Raw genomic sequence first — 25,643 nt, 5'->3', positions numbered from 1 at the left:
AACAATTATTTTTAAGCAAGCTTGAAAATAATTTCACCTGTTGAACACATGCTTTGCTCATTTGCCAGATGAGTGGCATCCTGTTTACACTAGCCGATTATCGGGAAACAAATAGTATCGGCTAGTGTAAATGCTTGCTTAGTAATCTAACACCTTCATGACCAAGAAATTGTTAATTTCTGCACTTATGTTTTTTGCATCCCATCTTCCGAGAGCCATACCTTTTTTTTCTGTCAACATAGCTACAGTGGGGAAAATAAGTATTTGTTACACTGCGGATTTTGCAAGTTTTCCCACATACAAAGAATGGAGAGGTCTGTTATTTTTATCATAGGTACACTTTAACTGTGAGAGACATAATCTTTAAAAAAATCCAGAAAATCGCTTTGTATGATTTCTATATAATTAATTTGCATTTTATTGCATGAATTAAGTATTTGATACAATAGAAAAACTGAACTTAACCCCTTAACTACCACCAATACGCCTTTTAATGGCCTTTTAATGGCGGCACTTAAGAGTCAGAAATTCTCTGGGGTCTCGAATAACGGCGACCGCAAAAAAAAAAGTCATATTTCCCATTTAATTTCTCTCTCCTCTGATGTGCTCGCACATCCGGCTCTTGCTGCTTGCAGTAGTACTTTGGCAAGAGGGATGGATAATATTTTGGGGTTGATGTCAGCTGTGTAATGTCCACTGACATCAAGTCCAGTGGTTAGTAATGGGGCAGCATTTATCAGACACCCCCATTACTAAGCCTCTAAGTAAAAAGAGAAAAAATATCTTTATTTGAAAAAAAAAAAACTCCCCAACAATTTTGCTCTTTCCCCCATTTAATATAAAAATAAATAAAATACACACCAATCCAACATAGTCCAGATGGAGGTCATGCGACAATCCCAAATTTCTTCATCAAGTTTATGTAGCTCCGTTTAGAGAATTCAGCTCCATAAAATGGAGCAGCTACTGCCAGATCTTGTGCTGTGCTCCGCGAGAACCCAGCCGCTGTTAACTGAGATGTCATTAATGTTACCTCAGTTCACAACAGCTGGTTCTTACGAGAGCAGTGCAAGTGCCAGAGTGCCGTGCGCTCATTAGTCCGGCACTTGCACTGCCCTTGTGAAAATCGTCCACTGTGAACTGAGATATCCGTACTGAGGTCACCTCAGTTCACGGCGGCTGGTTCTCATGAGGGCAGAATTTGCGCTGCCCTCGTGAGAATCGGCACCTGTGAACTGAGCTACCCTTACTGACATCACCTCAGTTCATGGCGTGGCAGTTGCTGCTGCTCAGGTCTATGGAGCTCTGTTTTCTGACTGGAATTCCATAGACAGGATAAAGAACACTGGGATCTTCGTGGGTTCTTCCATTTGGACTATGGCGGACCTGTGTATTTTATTTATTAATCTATTTATTTTAAATAAAGGTGGGAAAGGGGGAAATTATTGATTTTTTTTTAAATTAAGATTTTCTTTCATTTGTGTTTTTTTTTACCTACAGGGTTAGTAATGGGAGTGTCTGATAGGCGCCGCCCCATTACTAACCACTGGGCTTGATGTCAGCGGATATTACACAGTTGACATCAACCACAAAATATTACCCTGCTTGCCAATGCACAAGGGCAAGCGGGAAGAGTAGCCTTCTGCCTAAGTGACAGAATTGGTGTATCAAATGGATGTGTGATTAGTCTGGGAAAAGGCCAATATCCTTGGTCTTTCTCAGCATAATAATACCATCTTACAGCTCTTTCCCTTGGCTGGTTATTAAAAATAAGGCGTACCGCACAACATTTTTTGGGGGGTCCCCCTTTTTAATTACCAGTACAGGCTACGTAGACAGCTGTGAGCTGATATTCATAGCCTGGAAATTTCACATGTTTATTGCCCCCTTTCTAGAATAATAACACCAGCCTCCAGCTGTCTCTTTCCTCAAGTGATTATTAAAAATAAGGGGGACCCAGTGCCATTATTTATTAGCTAAATGCATGTACATTAAGCTACACACGCACTGCATTAATTGTATATCTCACTGACATCTTTCTTACTATGCATAGGTGCTGGCTGGTGAATACTATAATCAGTGTCGCCTGCTCTCGCTGATAGCAGTAGTCAGTAGCCAACGCCTGACTGGCGATAACCTTGTCACCACCAGTCACAGCTGCTGGCTCACATGTCCTCTCTGTGACAGCGTAGGAACCGCGATACCCAGTAGCCGTGACAGGCGGTGACTTCAATAACGTTACCAGCAGTCAGTGCTGGTGCTTCATCTGTGTGACAGTGTGGGAAACGCCTGATGTTTGGGTTCCCCATTCACTGGGGTTCGGGATCAAGTTTGAGTACCGTTCTGGCACCCAAACCAAACTTTATTATAAAGTTCGGTCAGACCCAAACCTCCACGGGATAATCCACCCCTACTTCCAGCCATTCTGCTTATATTTTGAGCAGAGATTTTGAATTAAACCAAATCTGAAATAACAGAGTATGCTGCAAGCTATAATATCCGACCTATAAGTTCTAAATTCAGTTGTGCTGTTTGTTTACTTAAGAATGTATATGGATTATTTCATGATGTGTTCTGTATTAATTGTAGCACAGCCAAGTAAGCTAGGGTTAAATCCTAGCACTACAGGTTCTGATAGGTGCACCTGGTTAGCTCTGCATATAACCAGGCTAGGTGTTCACCTTAGTCAGTCTACAGGGGGAAGCTGAATGGATAATGTTGAAGCTGAAAAGAGAGAGAATCTCTTTCTAAGATGCAACTGCACAGGCCGGGTGCACAAAACTCTAATTTTAGAGATTCACACTCAGAAGTAGGAATGAGAGATCACACCGGCACCAGATTGTTATGTCTGAACAATGTGACATTTATTTCCACAGGTTGCACAGCACCGAAAACAAAACCATAAACACAAAACCCCAAGCCTTGTCTAGGCACTACCTAAACAAAATAGACCCCGGCTTCTCATACATAGCTGGGCTAGTCCTGATTCGGTCAAACAAGTCGGCTATTGTCCATAGCAAACACTGATACCTGCAGTTTGGTGCACACGGACTAAAGGTACCGTCACACTTAGCGACGCTGCAGCGATACCGACAACGATCCGGATCGCTGCAGCGTCGCTGTTTGGTCGCTGGAGAGCTGTCACACAGACAGCTCTCCAGCGACCAACGATGCTGGTAACCAGGGTAAACATCGGGTAACTAAGCGCAGGGCCGCGCTTAGTAACCCGATGTTTACCCTGGTTACCACCCTAAAAGTAAAAAAAAACCAAACACTACATACTTACCTACAGCCGTCTGTCCTCCAGCGCTGTGCTCTGCACTCCTCCTGTACTGGCTGTGAGCACAGCGGCCGGAAAGCAGAGCGGTGACGTCACCGCTCTGCTTTCCGGCTGACCGACGCTCACAGCCAGTACAGGAGGAGAGCAGAGCACAGCGCTGGAGGACAGACAGCGGTAGGTAAGTATGTAGTGTTTGTTTTTTTTACTTTTAGGATGGTAACCAGGGTAAACATCGGGTTACTAAGCGCGGCCCTGCGCTGAGTTACCCGATGTTTACCCTGGTTACCAGTGAAGACATCGCTGAATCGGTGTCACACACGCCGATTCAGCGATGTCTGCGGGGAGTCCAGCGACCAAATAAAGTTCTGGACTTTCTTCCCCGACCAGCGACAGCACAGCAGGGGCCTGATCGCTGCTGCCTGTCACACTGGACGATATCGCTAGCGAGGACGCTGCAATGTCACGGATCGCTAGCGATATCGTCTAGTGTGACGGTACCTTAAGCAAACTCTTCTCAGAGATAGAGTCTGACTTGTCTCTTTCTTGAGCTCCAAAACAATCCACTCTGCTCAGCTTTCCCCAGCAGACTGACAAAGATGAACACCTAGCCTGGTTATATGCAGAGCTAGCCATATGCACCTAGTCTTAACATGTGTTACTAGGATTTAACCCTAGCCTACTTGGCTTTGCTACATTATGTATCTTTGCTATCTATATATTTTGAAAATCACCTGTGCTAGGTGTTGCTGGGATGACACAATTCAACATTTTTGCAATCAGCTGTCGAGCTCATGCGCAGAAATTTACCTTACAAACATGGAATGTCCATCTTTTTTATATTCATAAACAATCTTTTACAAATCTGTATCTGACTGTAAGCCTAATTGAACCTTTCTTCTAATGTGCATAGATAGCTTCACTTTGAAACTGGAAAATATCTGCAGAAGAAGGATCACTTTAACAAGGGTTCTCTGCATTTCTAGCACAGGAGTGACCACACATTTTCAGTATGTGATCTACATTAGTTTTGGGGAGCCTGTTAGGTGACTTACTAGGAGACCTGGAACAGGTACAGGTGGCACATGGTGAATGGTGTTGCATGCTCCAGTTCCTCCATAACAATGACAGCAGCATCAGTTAGTTACTTATTACACTTGCTCCACAGTCATGTCTTCTTTATATAAGGCCATGCTGCTCTGATCAGAGTATATACTTGTTGTCATGTTCAATGATTTAGGAATCATACAGACAATATTGCATTATCATTGTGTTGTTATGTATTGGTGATTCGTTGCTATACAATACCCGGGAAGGGGCGTGGCTTAACACAAGGGGGCGTGTCGGCTGCTTTTCTGTTATGACCTGGTGGTAAGGACAATAATGGACCTGGTGGTTAAGAGCACACGGAATGACCTGATAGTTACTAATAATATAGGACGAGCTCTGAGACGTGGGAACTCTGCTGACCGCAATCCCTAAACCTATCACACACACTAGAAATAGCCGTGGAGCGCTCCTGACGCTCCCTAGGCGCCTCGTCACAGCCTAAGGAACTAGCTAGCCCTAAAGATAGAAAAATAAAGCCTACCTTGCCTCAGAGAAATTCCCCAAAGGAAAAGGCAGCCCCCCACATACAATGACTGTGAGTAAAGATGAAAATTACAAACACAGAGATGAAATAGATTTAGCAAAGTGAGGCCCGACTTACTGAACAGACAGAGGATAGGAAAGGTAACTTTGCGGTCAGCACAAAAAACTACAAAAAGACCACGCAGAGGGAGCAAAAAGACCCTCCGCACCGACTCACGGTGCGGAGGCGCTCCCTCTGCGTCCCAGAGCTTCCAGCAAACAAGACAAAAATCAAAATAGCCAGCTGGACGGAAAAATAGCAAACCAGAGAAAAACAAGCAGGAACTAGGCTTCTGCTGGGAAGACAGGTCACAAGAACGATCCAGGAGAGAACTAGACCAATACTGGAACATTGACAGGTGGCATGGAGCAAAGATCTAAGTGGAGTTAAATAGAGCAGCCAGCTAACGAATTTACCTCGTCACCTGTGGAAGGAAGCTCAGAAGCCGCAGCTCCACTCACAACCACCAGAGGAAGCCCATGGACAGAACCAGCCGAAGTACCATTCATGACCACAGGAGGGAGCTTGACAACAGAATTCACAACACTTTTCCTGCTCTCTGCGGGAAGCAGAGCGTCCCGTGCTGGACAGCGGGGCACAGCATCAAAACCGGGACAGTCCCGCACAATGAGGGACAGTTGGGAGCTATGCAATAAAGTTTTCTTTCTTTTGAAGTTTGTCCTTCCTCTCTCTCTGATGTAGCTCTGATGTCAGTAATCCCTCCCTTCTTCTTCATTCACTGTCTATCAGCTATCATAGAAGCTCTTCTGAATGCAGTCCTGTTTCTGAAGTCTTATTTTACCTGCTGTATGTGTGCATATCTTCAAGAATTAAGCTGAAAAGTAAATCTCCTTCTGCAATCATCGTATGTGCCTCCTACAGCTAAGTTAAAACTATCTACGTGTGAGTACTGCCTAGAAACGGTGTCTCACAGCGCCCTACGCGTGCTGCTTATTTATGGAGTCAGAATACAGGCCATTAGGAAATGTGAGACACAAGCCAACTAAATATTTCAGGTTGAGGCTCTCATATAATTTTCCACTGAGGATTTTGATTGAAAAGGGTAAAATTGACCCCTGAAGGGTCAAAACATTGTGCATGTGTAGTGAGTAAAACATTTTACTTTGACGGGAGTTTGCAGATCTTTTGTTATTGATTATCATTTATTTGTATTTTGAGAATTAATTAAGAGAATGCTTTTAAATTGCAGTACATTAACTCATTAAGTGTAAAAAATATTTCTGATTTTAATCATAAGTCTCTCATTGGTTAAGGCCTAATAAAAGGGGCAGAAGTGGAAATACAGGAGGCAGAATTATCAGCTGAAATGTCCTCTTTTAATAGAAAAGATCCATGTGGAACTGTCAAGCAGTGCTGTACTACTATGATCAGCGTTACAGGTACTGTTCACACTGAACATACATGTCATTGAGCTGCCACTATGTCTGATATGGGTAAACCTTTAAGGATGTCAGACGCATTTTTTACAATTTTTTCAGCAATTCTTCTTCTTGTCTTATCTGTTGCATTTCCACTATGCGGTGTAATAATAATATTCTTTGCTGTCAGCAATGGATGATCTCTGGAGAAAAAAAGTAAAATCTTTAAACTGTAATTTGTAACACTTATAAAACTTTTTTTAAACTATATCGAACAGTATCACTGGTTTTACTGTAAATGCCCAAAGTGAAAAGTTGTAATATATTTACAAAGGGGCTACATTAATAAATTATCATCATTTCCCTTCATTGTTGTTGGTGTGGTCAGTGTAGATTTGGTTAGTTCAGGAATCTTACCTTGGCAATGGTTCTGGGTATGTGACATCTAAAGCAGCAGCCTTAATTATTCCATTGTTCAAAGCATCTACCAGTGCATCTTGGTCAATCACCTGACCTGAAAAATAATTTAAGAATATACAGGCAGTCCCCAACTTGTGAATATTTGATTTACATACAACTCCTAGTTCTAAATGTAAAATAAAAAAAGAAAACCTAATCGCTCAACTCTTCGGAAACCCACTGTCCAGTCCTTTTCTGTTGTCGCCGATAGATGCTACTGCGCAGGCGTGGCCAGCGCCATCTTAGTGGAGACAATTTTTTTTTCTCTAGCAAGAACAGTTTCCTGGAAAGTAGATTGGTTGTCATGGGCCAGTTGAATGGCCACCAAAGTCTCCCAATCTGGCCCCCTTAGACTTTTATCTTTGGGGTCATCTGAAGGCAATTGTCTATGCTGTGAAGATACGAGATGTGCAGAATCTGAAACAACGGATACTGGAAGCCTGTGCTAGCATTTCTTCTGCGGTGTTGCTATCAGGGTGTCAAGAGTGGGAGAAGAGGGTTGCATTGACAATCCAACACAATGGGCAGCACTTTGAACACATTTTATAAGTGGTCATAAACTTGTAAATAACTCACGAAAGAATAAAGTTATGTTAAAATGAAGCACACGATTGTTTTTCTTGTGAAATTCTCAATAAGTTTGATGTCACATGACCCTCTTCCCATTGAAAAAAATAAAGTTGGATCCAAAATGGCCGACTTCAAAATGGCCTCCATGGTCACCACCCATCCTGACAAGTTTTTCCCCTCCCATATTCTAATGTGCCACAAACAGGAAGTTGATATCACCAACCATTCCCAATTTATTTAGGTGTATCCATATAAATGGCCCACCCTGTATAATATTCATTATGGAAACTAGGGGACAGGTCACTGAGGGATTTCTTTCAGTGAGAATAATAACCTAACAACTCAAAATGTACAAAAAATAATTTCTGACATTTAAAAAAAATAGTAATTAATATAGCTACCCTTCTTTTCAATAACAGTCATGAGTCTTCCATCCGTGGGGTCTGGCAGTGTCCCTTGACAATCAACTTTTTGGGCATCACCAACCACAGCCTCCATGCACTGTTCAGAGAGGTGTACATTTTTCCTTCACTGTAAATCTCCCATTTAAGAAGAGCCCACAAGTTTTCAATATGGTTTAGGTCTGGTGAGGAAGGAGCTATGTCATTATTCTTTCATCTTTAAGGCCTTTACTATCTAGCCAAGCAGAGGATCACTTTGATGCATGAGATGGAGCATTGTCCTGTATAAGAATTGTGGTTTTCTTGAAAGACGCAGTCTTTTTCCTGTACCACTGCGTGAAGAAAGTAATCTAAAGGCTGGCATTAGGTTTGTGAGTTTATTTTGATTCAATCTTAGTCCTAGAAAGATCCAACTAGCTAATCTCTAATAATACCAGCCAATAGCAGTATCTCACCTTCACCATGCAAACATCTGAGTCGAAGTGGAGGTCTGTGCCAGTTACTGATCCAGTGAGGGGCCCATCCATCTGGTCCGTCAAGACTCACTCTCATCTCTTCAATCCGTAAAACCTTTGTAAAATATTTTTTCAGATATTTCTTAGCCCAATCTTGACTTTTCAACTTCTGTTTATTGCTTAGTGGTGATCGGGTTTCAACCCTCCCTTTCCTTTGCCAGGTCTCTGAGCACTAAACACCTTGTACTTCTTGACACTCCAGGTAGTTTGAAGTTCTGGAATATGACAGCACTGGAGGATAATGGGTTTCTGGTTGCTTCATGGTTGATTCATCTCAAATCTTTGGCACGTAAGGCTACTTTCACACTAGCGTTTTTTTCAATACGTCGCAATGCGTCGTTTATGGGTAAAAACGCATCCTGCAAAGTTGTCTCCAGGATGCGTTTTTGCCCCATAGTCTAACATTAGCGACGCATTGCGACGCATTGACACACGTCGCAACTGTCGTGCGATGGTTTCGCCGTGTTGTGGCGGGCCGCCGGGAGCAAAAAACGTTACATGTTTAATCTCTTTGGCCCATTTTTCCTGAGGAAAACAAGCTTAATAATTCTACACACCTGGATAAAGGTGTTGTATGCTTAGGCCACATCCTCCTTCATTACACAAATACACATCACCCGATCTGCTTCATCCAATAAGCATGCAAGTTTATACAGCTTGGGGTTGCAAAATCTGCATAAAACGATGACATGGTGAAAATACTCACTTTCCTAATAATTGTGCAGTTAGTGTAGTGAAGTGGCTGAAGATACCTGGATACTGTATAATTTTACTTTAGAGATTTTTCAGTACTATGACTTTAAGATGTTGCTTCATCTGTAACACACCAGCCTGTTAATTGTCAAGCATTTCCTCAATTTATATTTAAGAGGTTTAGCTTTTAATTTTTTATCGATGGCCTATCCTTAGGATATGTCATCAAGAACAGCTCCGTCATCTGTATAGTGGCCACAGTGGGGTATTGCCCATCCACCCCTATTCATTCAAAAAGGGGCGAATGTGCCGTGCCTGAACACGGCCTTTATACAGAGCACATCTGACCACCATTAACACCGGTAGCAGCTGTCGTTGAGTGTGCCTGATGTCGCAAGTCATATGTTGATGACCTAGCCTAAAGATAGCTAATAAATATCAAGTACCAGATAACTCCTTTTATGTATGCATTGTTCTTTATGTGGCCGTTATTTATGTTATTGTTGTATTGTATATTTCTCCATTAAACTGCATGACGTTGTAGATTCATATATTGTACTCCTCAGACATCTAGCTAAGCTAAGGAAATTCCCAATCTTTGCACCTATATCCGGAGGCTAGTGGGTGCGATTAAAGGGAATATGTCCGTAGGATCAACCCCTCCTTAGCCATCTATATGGGCATGTTGGTCATAGAAACTTGAATAAAATTATACCTTGATATCTGCGATCTGATGTCTAATTCCAGAAAAAATCTAGGTTTTTATTGTATGCAAATAAGTTGTTAAGAACTGTGGGCAGGACACAGATCTACATGAGAATCTGTCTCCAGAGCTTATGTTAAACGAAAAAGGCCCCTATAGTTGATTTAGTAGGGATGTGTTATGACCTGGTGGTCAGGACAATAATGGACCTGGTGGTTAAGAGCACATGGAATGACCTGATAGTTACTGATAATAAGGACGAGCTCTGGGACGTGGGAACTCTGCTGACCGCAATCCCTAAACCTATCAAACACACTAGAAATAGCCGTGGATTGCGCCTAACGCTCCCTATGCAACTCGGCACAGCCTAAGAAACTAGCTAGCCCTGAAGATAGAAAAATAAAGCCTACCTTGCCTCAGAGAAATTCCCCAAAGGAAAAGGCAGCCCCCCACATATAATGACTGTGAGTAAAGATGAAAATACAAACACAGAGATGAAATAGATTTAGCAAAGTGAGGCCCGACTTACTGAACAGACCGAGGATAGGAAAGGTTACTTTGCAGTCAGCACAAAAACCTACAAAAAGACCACGCAGAGGGCGCAAAAAGACCCTCCGCACCGACTCACGGTGCGGAGGTGCTCCCTCTGCGTCCCAGAGCTTCCAGCAAGCAAGACAACAAATTAAATAGCAAGCTGGACAGAAAAATAGCAAACCAAAGAAATACAAGCTGGAACTTAGCTTCTGATGGGAAGACAGGTCACAAGAACGATCCAGGAGTGAACAGACCAATACTGGAACATTGACAGGTGGCATGGAGCAAAGATCTAAGTGGAGTTAAATAGAGCAGCAGCTAACGAATTAACCTCGTCACCTGTGAAACTCAGAAACACCCACCAGAGGAAGTCCATGGACAGAACCAGCCGAAGTACCATTCATGACCACAGGAGGGAGCCCGACAACAGAATTCACAACAGTACCCCCCCTTGAGGAGGGGTCACCGAACCCTCACCAGAGCCCCCAGGCCGACCAGGATGAGCCAAATGAAAGGCACGAACCAGATCGGCAGCATGAAAATCAGAGGCAAAAACCCAGGAATTATCTTCCTGACCATAACCCTTCCACTTGACCAGGTACTGGAGTTTCCGTCTCGAAACACGAGAATCCAAAATCTTCTCCACCACATACTCCAACTCCCCCTCAACTAACACCGGGGCAGGAGGATCAACGGATGGAACCACAGGCGCCACGTATCTCCGCAATAACGACCTATGGAACACATTATGGATGGCAAAAGAAGCAGGAAGGGCCAAACGAAATGACACAGGATTGATAACCTCAGAAATCTTATATGGACCAATGAAACGAGGCTTAAACTTAGGAGATGAAACCTTCATAGGAACATAACGAGACGACAACCAAACCAAATCCCCAACACGAAGTCGGGGCCCCACACAGCGCCGGCGGTTAGCGAAACGTTGAGCCTTCTCCTGGGACAATGTCAAATTGTCCACCACATGAGTCCAAATCTGCTGCAACCTATCCACCACAGTATCTACACCAGGACAGTCTGAAGACTCAACCTGCCCTGAAGAGAAACGAGGATGGAAACCAGAATTGCAGAAAAACGGCGAAACCAAAGTAGCCGAGCTGGCCCGATTATTAAGGGCGAACTCAGCCAACGGCAAAAAGGACACCCAATCATCCTGATCAGCAGAAACAAAGCATCTCAGATATGTTTCCAAAGATTGATTAGTTCGTTCGGTTTGGCCATTTGTCTGAGGATGGAAAGCCGAGGAAAAAGACAAATCAATGCCCATCCTAGCACAAAAGGATTGCCAAAACCTTGAAACAAACTGGGAACCTCTGTCAGAAACGATGTTCTCCGGGATACCATGTAAACGAACCACATGCTGGAAAAAGTCTTAGTTACTCACCGGTTAACGGTGTTTTTCGGAGTCCATGACAGCACTACGGAGAGAGGGGATCCGCCCTTCAGGAACAGGAAACCTACAGATACATAAGGGCGGCACCTCTCCCCACGCATCAGTTGGTTTACAGAGCACAAGAGGACCACCAAGGTTAATAGCATACACAATAAACAATAATACAATATTAACTATTCACTACCCGTGAATTATATATAAATAAAGGAAGAGGTGTACACCCAGAACTTTAAGAAGACGGGAGGGTATGTACAGGTGCTGTCATGGACTCCGAAAAACACCGTTAACCGGTGAGTAACTAAGACTTTATTCGGTCGTCCATGACAGCACTACGGAGAGAATTACAGAGAGTAACTAACTAGGGAGGGACTACAGCTTGTAGCACCCTTACACCAAAAGAGAGGTCAGAGGAGGCACCCAGGTTCAATCTATAATGGTTATAGAAAGTGTTTGGAGAAGACCAAGTAGCAGCCTTACAAATCTGGTCGATCGACACCTCCAATCTTTCCGCCCACGAAGCCGCCATAGCTCTAGTGGAATGCGTTTTAAGACCTTCAGGCGCCGGCTTGCCCTTTGAGATATAAGCCAGCGAGATAGCCTCCCTGATCCATCTAGCTAGAGTAGACTTCGATGCTCTATGCCCTTTCCTACTACCCTGATAGGACACGAATAGGGCATTATCTAACTTCCAGGGATCAGTTACCGCTAGATACTGCAGGATACATCTTCTTACATCTAAAGTGTGTAACTTCCTTTCCTTATCGTTGGTAGGATTGGGGAGGAAAGATGGAAGGACTATTTCCTGTGTTCTGTGGAAACTGGACACTACCTTAGGGAGATATGCTGGATCAGGGGATAGTATCACTCTATCATCCCTAAGCTGCATGTAAGGGGGAACCCTGGATAATGCTTGGATGTCGCCTATCCTACGCGCCGATGTTATGGCCACTAGGAAGGCTACTTTAAGGGATAGATTTTTAATAGAGGCTGAAGTAATTGGCTCAAATGGGGCCTCTGTCAAGGCTGAGAGGACTAGGTTCAGGTCCCAAGGCATGACTCTATTCTTCACAATTGGCCTAGACCGTTTTGTTGCCCTGATGAATCTGCTGACCCAGTGATTCTCAGCGATGTTGCAGCCAAAGAGGGCCCCCAAGGCTGATACCTGCACCTTAAGAGTATTTGGGGATAACCCCATATCTAACCCCCTTTGTAAGAATTCCAAGATCTGGTCTATTGGTATTGACTGACCAGCTATTACCCCCGAGTTCTGAAGAAATCTCTTCCAGATTCTGACATAGATTTTTGTGGTTATTACTTTCCTGCTTTTCAGCAGCGTGTTAATGAGGGCCGGCGAGAACCCCCTATCTTTTAGCAGCGCCCGCTCAAAATCCACGCCGTCAGATGAAGGCCAACCGCTCGAGGATGGTAGACTGGGCCCTGGGATAGGAGATCCGGAACGTCTGGCAAGACCCATGGATCGGACATCGACATAGCCCTCAGGCATGGAAACCACGTCCTTCTGGGCCAGAAGGGGGCAATTAATATTACTGTGGCTTTGTCCTTCCTGATTTTCCTCACCACCAGAGGAAGTAGAGACAGGGGAGGAAAGGCGTAGGCTAGCCTGAAGTTCCAGTTTATGAGGAGGGCGTCTACTGCCAGGGGATTTTCTCTGGGGTTCAGAGAGCAGAATTGTGCCACTTTCCTGTTTTCTTTTGTGGCAAACAGGTCTACCTTTGGTTGTCCCCACCTTCCCACGATAAGGTCGAAGATGGTGCCGTTCAGGGACCACTCTCCCTGCCTTAATGTGTTGCGACTTAAGAAATCCGCTGTAGTGTTTTCTGCCCCTTTTATGTGTAGAGCCGTCAACGAGAGAAGATGTTGCTCTGCTAGATGAAACAGACTATCTGCTACACACATCAGGGATCTGGAACGAGTCCCGCCTTGGTGATTTATGTATGCCACGGTGACTCGATTGTCCGAGAATATCCGCACGTGGTGGCCCTGTAGACAGACAAGGAGTGTTTTAACCGCCTGCTACACAGCCGTTAACTCCTTTAGATTGGAAGACATCTCCATCTGATCACGATCCCAAAGCCCCTGGACCAATGTATCACCCATGTGAGCCCCCCGCCCAGAAGGACTAGCGTCCGAGGTGACAACGCGAGTTATATTATATTCCCAGGGGACCCCTGTGGACAGATTCTCTTGGTCCAACCACCAACCGAGGGATACAATAGCGTCTTGGGATAGGGTCAGCAGACTTTCTAGACACCCCCCCAACCTTTTTTTATGCAACAGTACCTCGCCCTGAAGTATCCTCGTATGATACTGAGCCCATCGGACCGCTGGAATACAGGACGAGAGAGAGCCTAGCAGAGACATGGCTTTTCGTAGGAACATGGTGGGGTTTTTAGAGGCATTCAGCACTTGAAGGTGCAGGCGATCAATTTTTTCTTGAGGCAAACGGCATTCCTGAACCTGGGAATCCAGGGTCAGGCCCAAAAATCGCTGCACCGTCATGGGCTGTAACCGTGATTTTTTAACGTTTAGCATCCACCCCAGACGCTCTAGAGCCGACATCACTTTATGTAACTGTTCTAGACAGTGATCCGCTGTTTTACCTACGATAAGGAGATCGTCCAGGTAGGGGATTATTAGAATGTTGGACTCATGCAGGTGTGCCATAACTTCCGCCATTACTTTGGTAAATACCCGAGGGGCGACCGAAATCCCAAAGGGAAGGGCCCTATACTGGAAGTGTTTTACTACCCCATCCAACCGTACCGCCACCCTCAGGTATCGTTGGTGACCTGCATAAATAGGGATATGGTAATAGGCGTCCTTCAAATCCAATACTACCATAAAGCAGTTTTTAAACAGCAGCTTTATTGCGGTGTTTATAGTTTCCATTTTAAATGGTTGAACGGTCAGAAAATTATTCAGTGCTCTAAGGTTAATGATTGTTCTGAAGGAGCCGTCTGGTTTACTTATCAGGAATAGAGGAGAGTAGAATCCACTACCCTGTTCTCCTTCCGGAACCTCAGATAGGACATTTTTATTGAGCAGATTGTGAACTTCCGCTTCCAGGGCCGCCTGTTCTGCTGGAGAGGATCTGAGAGGGGTGATTCTGAAGAAGTTCTGAGGGATAGAGGAGAATTCTAGCCGCAGACCCGTAGCTATCAACCCCAATATCCAATCACTACTGGAGATCTTGGACCAGGCCGGGTAGAAGGCAGATAGTCTACCTCCCACCGGGGCGACTAGTCATTGGGGTGGTTTTTTGATTTCACGGGGTGGCTCCTGACGTGCTCCACCAAACATGAACCCAGTACCTCTCTTCTTTTTTTCGTCCCATCTGCTCAGATCTCTGGCCGGTCTCTTCCGAAAGAATCTTTTCCCTGCGAAGGGGCGCCTGTAAGAGGTAGTTGGAAGATTAGGAAACTTCTTCTTTTCATCTCCGGCTTTCTCTAGTAGCTCATCTAGGACTGGCCCAAACAGGTATTCCACTTCGCATGGGATAGAGCACAGACGGGATCTGGATTGAAGGTCACCCGGCCAACATTTCAGCCATAGGGCCCTGCGTCCTGCGTTTGATAATCCTGCCGCTCTAGCCGTCATTCTTGCCGAATCCGCAGAAGCGTCTGCGAGAAAGGCAGCGGCATTTTGGATTGTTGGCAGGAATTTCAACATGGAATCTCTGGAAACACCTTCTTCTAATTTAGACCCTAGCTGATCCAGCCAGACCATCATCGATCTGGCTGCGCATGTCGCAGCCACAGCAGGTCTCAAGGCACCAGCCGACATTTCCCAAGTCCCTTTCAGGAACGAGTCAGCCTTTTTATCTAGAGGATCTTTTAGGGAAGCCATGTCATCAAAGGGGATAGATGATTTCTTAGATGCCTTAGACACTGCCGCGTCTAATTTTGGCGCCTTATGCCAGGTGTTCACCATGGGGTCCTCAAAGGGGTATCTTCGTTTGAAGGCCGGTGGAAAAGAGCCTTTTTTCTCCGGCTTCTTCCATTCTCGTTTGATGAGGTTCTGCACTTTGTCATTAAGCGGAAAGGACCTTCGTTTTTTAGGGTCCAGACCACCAAACATTAGGCTCTGGCCTTTCGTCCGCCACCCCCATGGTGGATCTAACTGATCTAATTAGTTTGTCCATTTGGTCCAACGGGAAATAGAAACGATTAGACTCTTCTTCCGAAGAGGACGCTGAGGAGACAGAGGCGTCTGAATCAATCTCCCTACTTGGGCCAGCGGACGAATCTGAATTTGAGGCGCTAGGCTCCCTTCTTCTTTTGGAAGGCTCTGCCCGGGATAGGGATTTCAGGGAATCCTTCACCTCCTTCCTGATAATCTCCCTAAGATTTGAAGTGAAATCGGGAGACTCCTCCGCCACCTATGGGAGCAGAGAAAAGGCTATGTCACTTATCCGGTGCTACCGCTATATAGTATCCTAATCAACTATTTCCTACTGTCTGCCGCACACACGACTGACAAAGTCTTTTAGGGTAGGCGTCTGGCAAAGGGCAAGCGCATAGCGCGCACTCCTTGTTTTTTTATTTACCAGCGCTTTTTTTCCCCTACGGAAATAAACATAGGAAAAGACTGCATCAGGGTACATTCACGAAGATCTCTTACCCAGGCAGTAGCGGTACGTACCGGATCACTGGGGGGTCGGTCCAGATCCTTCTGTCTTGAAATGCGACTGGCCTGATTACTGCGTCCGCGGGTCTTCTGCTGGGGGTTTGCAAGGGTCTCTGAGGATCGGTCCTGCTCCTGCTCCAGCAGACCAACGGCAGCTTCTGGCACCTCCATAGCTGCAGATGGCCATAAGCAGCTCTGCAGCAATCTTAATTAGCTATATATAGCCTTCCCCCGCCGGAACATGTGCAGGTGTATATGGTCAGTAATTACTCTCCCCCCTGCACCTGACCCTGCTCCATCCTCCCCCGCCCCTGAGCGCTCCTCCCCCTCCGCTCCCATCACAAGCAGGACGCGGCGCTTCCAGCTGAAGCTGGCCGGCGTCCGACTTCCGGTCCTGGCTCCGCCCCCTCGCCGCATCACTTCCGGAAACGGCTAGAGCGGTGAGCGACGCTCCTGGAAGCCGGGGACGGCGTCGCCGGATCCTCCAGCCGCACGCCGCCATACCGAAGCCCACATGGCCCCAGCAGTGCAGCGATCGCGGCGGAGGCCGGCACCCGAATCCGCCCCGATCCCAAAGGAGTGCGGAGGGCATTCCCGGAGCCTGCGCTGCCCGGATGGGACCCGAGGTAGGGAGTCAGGGCACGGGAGCGAATGGACCCCGGGGGGAAGGGGGGGAACATACTCACCTCTGACCGCAGAGACAGCCTCCTCTGGACGCCGCTCGCCTCTGCACCGCTCACTGACGTGGAGCCCTACCTGGGCCCACCGTGGCGCTTCCAGGGACCCGCACTGCCCGAGGTAGGAGACCCCCTCGCTACCTGGGTCGGACAGCCGGCCTGGGTGCTTAATAGGAGAAACTGAAGAAAATCTGTAGGGAATCCTGTCCTCCAGGAACAGGAAACCAACTGATGCGTGGGGAGAGGTGCCGCCCTTATGTATCTGTAGGTTTCCTGTTCCTGAAGGGCGGATCCCCTCTCTCCGTAGTGCTGTCATGGACGACCGAATAAATAATGGCACCAAATCAGAGGAGGAAGGCAATTTAGACAAAGGTACCAAATGGACCATCTTAGAAAAGCGATCACAAACCACCCAAATGACCGACATCTTTTGAGAGACGGGGAGATCCGAAATAAAATCCATAGAAATATGCGTCCAGGGCCTCTTCGGGACCGGCAAGGGCAAAAGCAACCCACTGGCACGAGAACAGCAGGGCTTAGCCCGAGCACAAGTCCCACAGGACTGCACAAAAGAACGCACATCCCGCGACAAAGACGGCCACCAGAAGGATCTAGCCACCAAATCTCTGGTACCAAAGATTCCAGGATGCCCAGCCAACACTGAACAATGAATCTCAGAGATAACTCTACTAGTCCATCTATCAGGGACAAACAGTTTCTCCGCTGGGCAACGGTCAGGTCTATCAGCCTGAAATTTTTGCAGCACCCTCCGCAAATCAGGGGAGATGGCAGACAAAATTACCCCCTCTTTGAGAATACCAGCCGGCTCAGGAACACCTGGAGAGTCAGGCACAAAACTCCTTGACAGGCCATCAGCCTTCACATTCTTAGAGCCCGGAAGATACGAAACCACAAAATCAAAACGGGAGAAAAATAATGACCATCGAGCCCGTCTCGGATTCAACCGTTTGGCAGACTCAAGATAAGTCAACTTCTTGTGATCTGTCAAGACCACCACGCGATGCTTGGCTCCTTCCAGCCAATGACGCCACTCCTCGAATGCCCACTTCATGGCCAACAATTCACGATTACCAACATCATAGTTACGCTCAGCAGGCGAAAACTTTCTAGAAAAGAAAGCACATGGCTTCATCACCGAGCCCTCAGAACTTCTTTGCGACAAAATAGCCCCTGCTCCAATCTCAGAAGCATCAACCTCAACCTGAAACGGGAGCGAAACATCTGGCTGGCACAACACAGGGGCAGAAGAAAAACGATGCTTCAACTCCTGAAAAGCCTCTACAGCCGCAGAAGACCAATTGACCACATCAGCACCCTTCGTGTTCAAATCAGTCAACGGTTTAGCAACAGTAGAAAAATTAGCGATGAAGCGCCGATAAAAATTAGCAAAGCCCAGGAACTTTTGCAGGCTCTTCACAGATGTCGGCTGAGTCCAATCGTAAATGGCCTGAACTTTAACAGGGTCCATCTCGATAGTAGAAGGGGAAAAATGAACCCCAAAAATGAAACCTTCTGAATTCCAAAGAGACACTTTGACCCCTTCACAAACAAGGAATTTGCACGAAGGACCTGGAACACCATTCTGACCTGCTTCACATGAGACTCCCAATCATCCGAAAAGACCAAAATATCATCCAAATACACAATCAGGAATTTATCCAGGTACTCTCGGAAGATGTCATGCATAAAGGACTGAAATACTGATGGAGCATTGGAAAGCCCGAATGGCATAACCAGGTACTCAAAATGGCCCTCGGGCGTATTAAATGCTGTTTTCCATTCATCGCCTTGTTTAATACGCACAAGATTATACGCCCCTCGAAGATCTATCTTCGTGAACCAACTAGCCCCTTTAATACGAGCAAACAAATCAGACAGCAACGGCAAAGGATACTGAAATTTGACTGTAATTTTATTAAGAAGGCGGTAATCAATACAAGGTCTCAAAGAACCATCCTTCTTGGCCACAAAAAAGAACCCTGCTCCTAACGGTGACGACGACGGGCGAATATGGCCTTTCTCCAAGGATTCCTTTATATAACTCCGCATAGCGGCGTGTTCTGGCACAGATAAACTGAACAATCGGCCCTTAGGAAACTTACTACCAGGAATCAAATTAATTGCACAATCGCAATCCCTATGAGGAGGTAGGGCACTGGATTTGGGCTCATCAAATACATCCCGATAATCCGACAAAAACTCTGGAACTTCAGAAGGAGTGGAAGACGAAATAGACAAAAATGGAACATCACCATGTACCCCCTGGCAACCCCAGCTGGACACAGACATAGATTTCCAGTCCAATACTGGATTATGAACCTGTAGCCATGGCAACCCCAAAACGACCACATCATGCAGATTATGCAACACCAGAAAGCGGATATCCTCCTGATGTGCAGGAGCCATGCACATGGTCAATTGGGTCCAATACTGAGGCTTATTCTTGGCCAAAGGCGTAGCATCAATTCCTCTCAATGGAATAGGATACTGCAAGGGCTCCAAGAAAAAACCACAGCGCCTAGCATACTCCAAGTCCATCAAATTCAGGGCAGCGCCTGAATCCACAAATGCCATAACAGAATAGGATGACAAAGAGCAAATCAGAGTAACAGACAATAGAAATTTAGACTGTACCGTACCAATGATGGCAGACCTAGCGAACCGCTTAGTGCGCTTAGGACAATCGGAGATAGCATGAGTGGAATCACCACAGTAAAAACATAGCCCATTCTGACGTCTGTGTTCTTGCTGTTCAGCTCTGGTCAAAGTCATATCACATTGCATAGGCTCAGGCCCATGCTCAGATAGTACCGCCAAATGGTGCACAGCTTTACGCTCACGCAAGCGTCGATCGATCTGAATGGCCAAGGACATAGACTCATTCAGACCAGCAGGCATGGGAAACCCCACCATGACATCCTTAAGGGCTTCAGAGAGACCCTTTCTGAAGATTGCTGCCAGGGCACATTCATTCCACTGAGTGAGCACAGACCACTTTCTAAACTTCTGACAATATATCTCCGCTTCATCCTGACCCTGACACAGAGCCAGCAAGATTTTCTCTGCCTGATCCACTGAATTAGGTTCGTCATAAAGCAATCCAAGCGCCAGGAAAAACGCATCAACATCTCGCAATGCCGGATCTCCTGGCGCAAGGGAAAATGCCCAGTCTTGAGGGTCACCACGTAACAAAGAAATAATGATCTTTACTTGTTGAACAGGGTCACCTGAGGAGCGAGGTTTCAAGGCAAGAAACAATTTACAATTATTTTTGAAATTCAAGAACTTAGATCTATCACCAAAAAACAAATCAGGAATTGGAATCCTAGGCTCTGACATCGGATTCTGAACCACAAAGTCTTGAATGTTTTGTATCCTTGTAGTGAGATTATCCATCCAAGAGGACAGACCTTGAATGTCCATGTTTACACCTGTGTCCTGAACCACCCAGAGGTAAAGGGGAAAATAGAGACAAAACACACTGCAAAGAAAAAAAAATGGTCTCAGAACTTCTCTTATCCCTCTATCGAGATGCATTAGTACTTTGGGCCACCTGTACTGTTATGACCTGGTGGTCAGGACAATAATGGACCTGGTGGTTAAGAGCACACGGAATGACCTGTGTTGTGAATTCTGTGGCTGAATTCACTCCTGTGGTCACAAGTGGTACTGCAGCTTCTGAGCTTCCTCCCTCAGGTGTTCTGGTGAGCTCGTTAACTGCTTCATTACTTAACTCCGCCTGATGCTGCTATCCTTGCTCCTTGTCAATGTTTCAGTGTTGGATCTGAGCTTCTCCTGATTGTTCCTGTGACCTGCTGCTCTGTATAGCTAAGTGCTTTTTGCTTTTTTGTTGCTTTTTTTCTGTCCAGCTTGTCTTTTGTTTTGCTGTAAGCTCTGAGATGCAAAGGGTGTACCGCCGTGCCGTTAGTTCGGCACGGTGGTTTTTTTTTTCCCCCTTTGCGTGGTTTTGCTTTAGGGTTTTTTGTAGACTGCAAAGTTCGCTTTACTGTCCTCGCTCTGTCCTAGAATATCGGGCCCCACTTTGCTGAATCTATTTCATCCCTACGTTTTGTCTTTTCATCTTACTCACAGTCATTATATGTGGGGGGCTGCCTTTTCCTTTGGGGAATTTCTCTGGGGCAAGTCAGGCCTATTTTTCTATCTTCAGGCTAGCTAGTTTCTTAGGCTGTGCCGAGTTGCCTAGGTAGTTGTTAGGCGCAATCCACAGCCGCTTTTAGTTGTGTTTAGGATAGGATCAGGTGTGCAGTCTACAGAGTTTCCACGTCTCAGAGCTCGTTCTTGTATTTTTGGGTATTTGTCAGATCACTGTGTGCGCTCTGATCGCTAAGCACACTGTGTTTCTGGATTGCCTTCATAACACCTGTCATTAGCAAACATAACAGTACAAGGAGCCAAACTAATGATTCTCAATAGAGGGAAAGAAAAAGTTCTGACATCATTTTTTTTTTTTTTTCTGCTCTGTGTTCACTTTTTTTTTTTTCTCCCCTAGACATTTGGGTGATTCTGGACACAGGTGTGGACATGGATATTCAGGGTCTGTGCTCTTCAATGGATAATCTCGTTATAAATGTACAAAAAATTCAAGATACTATTGATCAGAAATCTATGTTAGAACCAAGAATTCCTATTCCTGATTTGTTTTTTGGAGATAGAACTAAGTTTCTAAGTTTCAAAAATAATTGTAAGCTATTTCTGGCCTTGAAACCTCATTCTTCTGGTAATCCTATTCAACAGGTTTTGATTATTATTTCTTTTTTGCGCGGCGACCCTCAAGACTGGGCATTTTCTCTTGCGCCAGGAGACCCTGCATTGAGTAGTGTCGATGCGTTTTTCCTGGCGCTCGGATTGCTGTACGATGAGCCTAATTCAGTGGATCAGGCTGAGAAAAATTTGCTGGCTTTGTGCCAGGGTCAGGATGATATAGAAGTATATTGTCAGAAATTTAGGAAATGGTCAGTACTCACTCAGTGGAATGAATCTGCGCTGGCAGCTTTGTTCAGAAAGGGTCTCTCTGAGGCTCTTAAGGATGTCATGGTGGGATTTCCTATGCCTGCTGGTTTGAATGAGTCTTTGTCTTTGGCCATTCAGATCGGTCGACGCTTGCGCGAGCGTAAATCTGTGCACCATTTGGCGGTACTGCCTGAGGTTAAACCTGAGTCTATGCAGTGCGATAGGACTATGACTAGAGTTGAACGGCAGGAATACAGACGTCTGAATGGTCTGTGTTTCTACTGTGGTGATTCCACTCATGCTATTTTTATTGTCCTAAGCGCACTAAGCGGTCCGCTAGGTCTGCCGTCATTGGTACTGTACAGTCCAAATTCCTTCTGTCCATTACCTTGATATGCTCTTTGTCGTCGTTTTCTGTCATGGCGTTTGTGGATTCGGGCGCTGCCCTGAATCTGATGGATTTGGATTATGCTAAACGTTGTGGGTTTTTCTTGGAGCCTTTGCGGTGTCCTATTCCATTGAGAGGAATTGATGCTACACCTTTGGCCAAGAATAAACCTCAATACTGGGCCCAGCTGACCATGTGCATGGCTCCTGCACATCAGGAAGTTATTCGCTTTCTGGTGTTGCATAATCTGCATGATGTGGTCGTGTTGGGGTTGCCATGGCTACAAACCCATAATCCAGTATTGGATTGGAATTCCATGTCGGTATCCAGCTGGGGTTGTCAGGGGGTACATGGTGATGTTCCATTTTTGTCGATTTCGTCATCCACCCCTTCTGAGGTCCCAGAGTTCTTGTCTGATTATCAGGATGTATTTGAAGAGCCCAAGTCCGATGCTCTACCTCCGCATAGGGATTGTGATTGTGCTATCAATTTGATTCCTGGTAGTAAATTCCCTAAAGGTCGATTATTTAATTTATCCGTGCCCGAACACGCCGCTATGCGCAGTTATGTGAAGGAATCCCTGGAGAAGGGACATATTCGCCCATCGTCATCACCACTGGGAGCAGGGTTCTTCTTTGTAGCCAAGAAGGATGGTTCGCTGAGACCGTGTATTGATTACCGCCTTCTTAATAAGATCACTGTTAAATTTCAGTATCCCTTGCCATTGTTATCTGACTTGTTTGCTCGGATTAAGGGGGCTAGTTGGTTCACTAAGATAGATCTTCGTGGTGCGTATAATCTGGTGAGAATCAGGCAAGGAGATGAATGGAAAACTGCATTCAATACGCCCGAGGGTCATTTTGAGTATCTAGTGATGCCATTCGGACTTGCCAATGCTCCATCAGTGTTTCAGTCCTTTATGCATGACATCTTCCGTGAGTATCTGGATAAATTCCTGATTGTTTACTTGGATGACATTTTGATCTTCTCGGATGATTGGGAGTCTCATGTGAAGCAGGTCAGAACAGTTTTTCAGGTCCTGCGTGCTAATTCTTTGTTTGTGAAGGGATCAAAGTGTCTCTTCGGTGTGCAGAAAGTTTCATTTTTGGGGTTCATCTTTACCCCTTCTACTATCGAGATGGATCCAGTTAAGGTCCAAGCCATCCAGGATTGGATTCAGCCGACATCTCTGAAAAGTCTGCAAAAGTTCCTGGGCTTTGCTAATTTTTATCGTCGCTTCATCTGTAATTTTTCTAGCATTGCCAAACCATTGACCGATTTGACCAAGAAGGGTGCTGATTTGGTTAATTGGTCTTCTGCTGCTGTGGAAGCTTTTCAGGAGTTGAAGCGTCGTTTTTGTTCTGCCCCTGTGTTGTGTCAGCCAGATGTTTCTCTTCCGTTCCAGGTCGAGGTTGATGCTTCTGAGATTGGAGCAGGGGCGGTTTTGTCACAGAGAGGTTCTGATTGCTCAGTGATGAAACCATGTGCTTTCTTTTCCAGGAAGTTTTCGCCCGCTGAGCGTAATTATGATGTGGGCAATCGAGAGTTGCTGGCCATGAAGTGGGCATTCGAGGAGTGGCGTCATTGGCTTGAAGGAGCTAAGCATCGCGTGGTGGTATTGACTGATCATAAGAACTTGACTTATCTCGAGTCTGCCAAGCGCTTGAATCCTAGACAGGCCCGTTGGTCGTTATTTTTTGCCCGCTTCGACTTTGTGATTTCGTACCTTCCGGGCTCTAAAAATGTGAAGGCGGATGCTGTGTCTAGGAGTTTTGTGCCCGACTCTCCGGGTTTATCTGAGCCAGCGGGTATCCTCAAGGAAGGAGTCATTGTGTCTGCCATCTCCCCTGATTTGCGGCGGGTGCTGCAAAAATTTCAGGCGAATAAACCTGATCGTTGTCCAGCAGAGAAACTGTTCGTCCCTGATAGGTGGACTAATAAACTTATCTCTGAAATTCATTGTTCGGTGTTGGCTGGTCATCCTGGAATCTTTGGTACCAGAGAGTTAGTGGCTAGATCCTTCTGGTGGCCATCTCTGTCACGGGATGTACGTACTTTTGTGCAGTCCTGTGGGATTTGTGCTAGGGCTAAGCCCTGCTGTTCTCGTGCCAGTGGGTTGCTTTTGCCCTTGCCGGTCCCAAAGAGGCCTTGGACACATATTTCGATGGATTTCATTTCTGACCTTCCCGTTTCTCAAAAGATGTCAGTCATTTGGGTGGTCTGTGATCGCTTTTCTAAAATGGTCCATCTGGTGCCCTTGGCTAAATTGCCTTCCTCCTCTGATTTGGTACCTTTGTTCTTTCAGCATGTGGTTCGGTTGCATGGCATTCCTGAGAATATTGTTTCTGACAGAGGTTCCCAGTTTGTTTCAAGGTTTTGGCGAGCCTTTTGTGGTAGGATGGGCATTGACCTATCCTTTTCCTCGGCTTTCCATCCTCAGACTAATGGCCAGACCGAACGAACCAATCAGACCTTGGAAACATATCTGAGATGTTTTGTTTCTGCAGACCAGGATGATTGGGTGTCCTTTTTGCCGTTGGCTGAGTTCGCCCTTAATAATCGGGCCAGCTCGGCTACCTTGGTTTCTCCATTTTTTTGCAATTCTGGGTTCCATCCTCGTTTCTCTTCAGGACAGGTTGAGTCTTCGGACTGTCCTGGTGTGGATTCTGTGGTGGATAGATTGCAGCAGATCTGGACTCAGGTACTGGACAATTTGATCTTGTCCCAGGAGAAAGCTCAACTTTTCGCTAATCGCAGACGCCGTGTGGGTCCCCGACTTCGTGTTGGGGATCTGGTTTGGTTATCTTCTCGTCATATTCCTATGAAGGTTTCCTCTCCTAAATTTAAACCTCGTTTTATTGGTCCGTATAGGATTTCTGAGGTTCTCAATCCTGTGTCTTTTCGTTTGACCCTCCCAGACTCCTTTTCCATACATAATGTATTCCATAGGTCGTTGTTGCGGAGATACGTGGCACCTATGGTTCCATCTGTTGAGCCTCCTGCCCCGGTTTTGGTGGAGGGGGAATTGGAGTATATTGTGGAGAAGATTTTGGATTCTCGTGTTTCTAGACGGAAACTCCAGTATCTGGTTAAATGGAAGGGTTATGCTCAGGAAGATAATTCCTGGGTTTTTGCCTCTGATGTTCATGCTTCCGATCTTGTTCGTGCCTTTCATGCGGCTCATCCTGGTCGGCCTGGGGGCTCTGGTGAGGGTTCGGTGACCCCTCCTCAAGGGGGGGGTACTGTTGTGAATTCTGTGGCTGAATTCACTCCTGTGGTCACAAGTGGTACTGCAGCTTCTGAGCTTCCTCCCTCAGGTGTTCTGGTGAGCTCGTTAACTGCTTCATTACTTAACTCCGCCTGA

General features: G+C 45.9%; 1 protein-coding gene across 2 annotated transcripts in view; it reads right to left on the bottom strand.

Annotated features, from left to right (window-relative positions):
• Nucleotides 1–6,064: 6,064 nt before the first annotated feature.
• The window catches only part of LOC138642635 (probable 2-ketogluconate reductase), a 51,330-nt gene continuing 31,751 nt past the window's right edge, over nt 6,065–25,643 (bottom strand). Inside the window, exons 5-6 of one of the 2 annotated variants that reach the window (XM_069730913.1) lie at nt 6,707–6,803; nt 6,065–6,492 (exon numbers count right to left, since the gene is read on the bottom strand). In XM_069730913.1, coding sequence (XP_069587014.1) covers nt 6,336–6,492; nt 6,707–6,803 — 254 coding nt within the window. In that variant the 3' untranslated portion in view covers nt 6,065–6,335. The remainder of the gene's footprint in view (nt 6,493–6,706; nt 6,804–25,643) is intronic. The other variant, XM_069730912.1, reaches the window with a different exon arrangement.

Source organism: Ranitomeya imitator, chromosome 6, assembly GCF_032444005.1.
Source record: "Ranitomeya imitator isolate aRanImi1 chromosome 6, aRanImi1.pri, whole genome shotgun sequence".
Classification (NCBI taxonomy): Eukaryota; Metazoa; Chordata; class Amphibia; order Anura; family Dendrobatidae; genus Ranitomeya; species Ranitomeya imitator.
The sequence above is the reverse complement of the archived record's forward strand: the minus strand, read 5'-3'. Positions and strand labels throughout refer to the sequence as shown.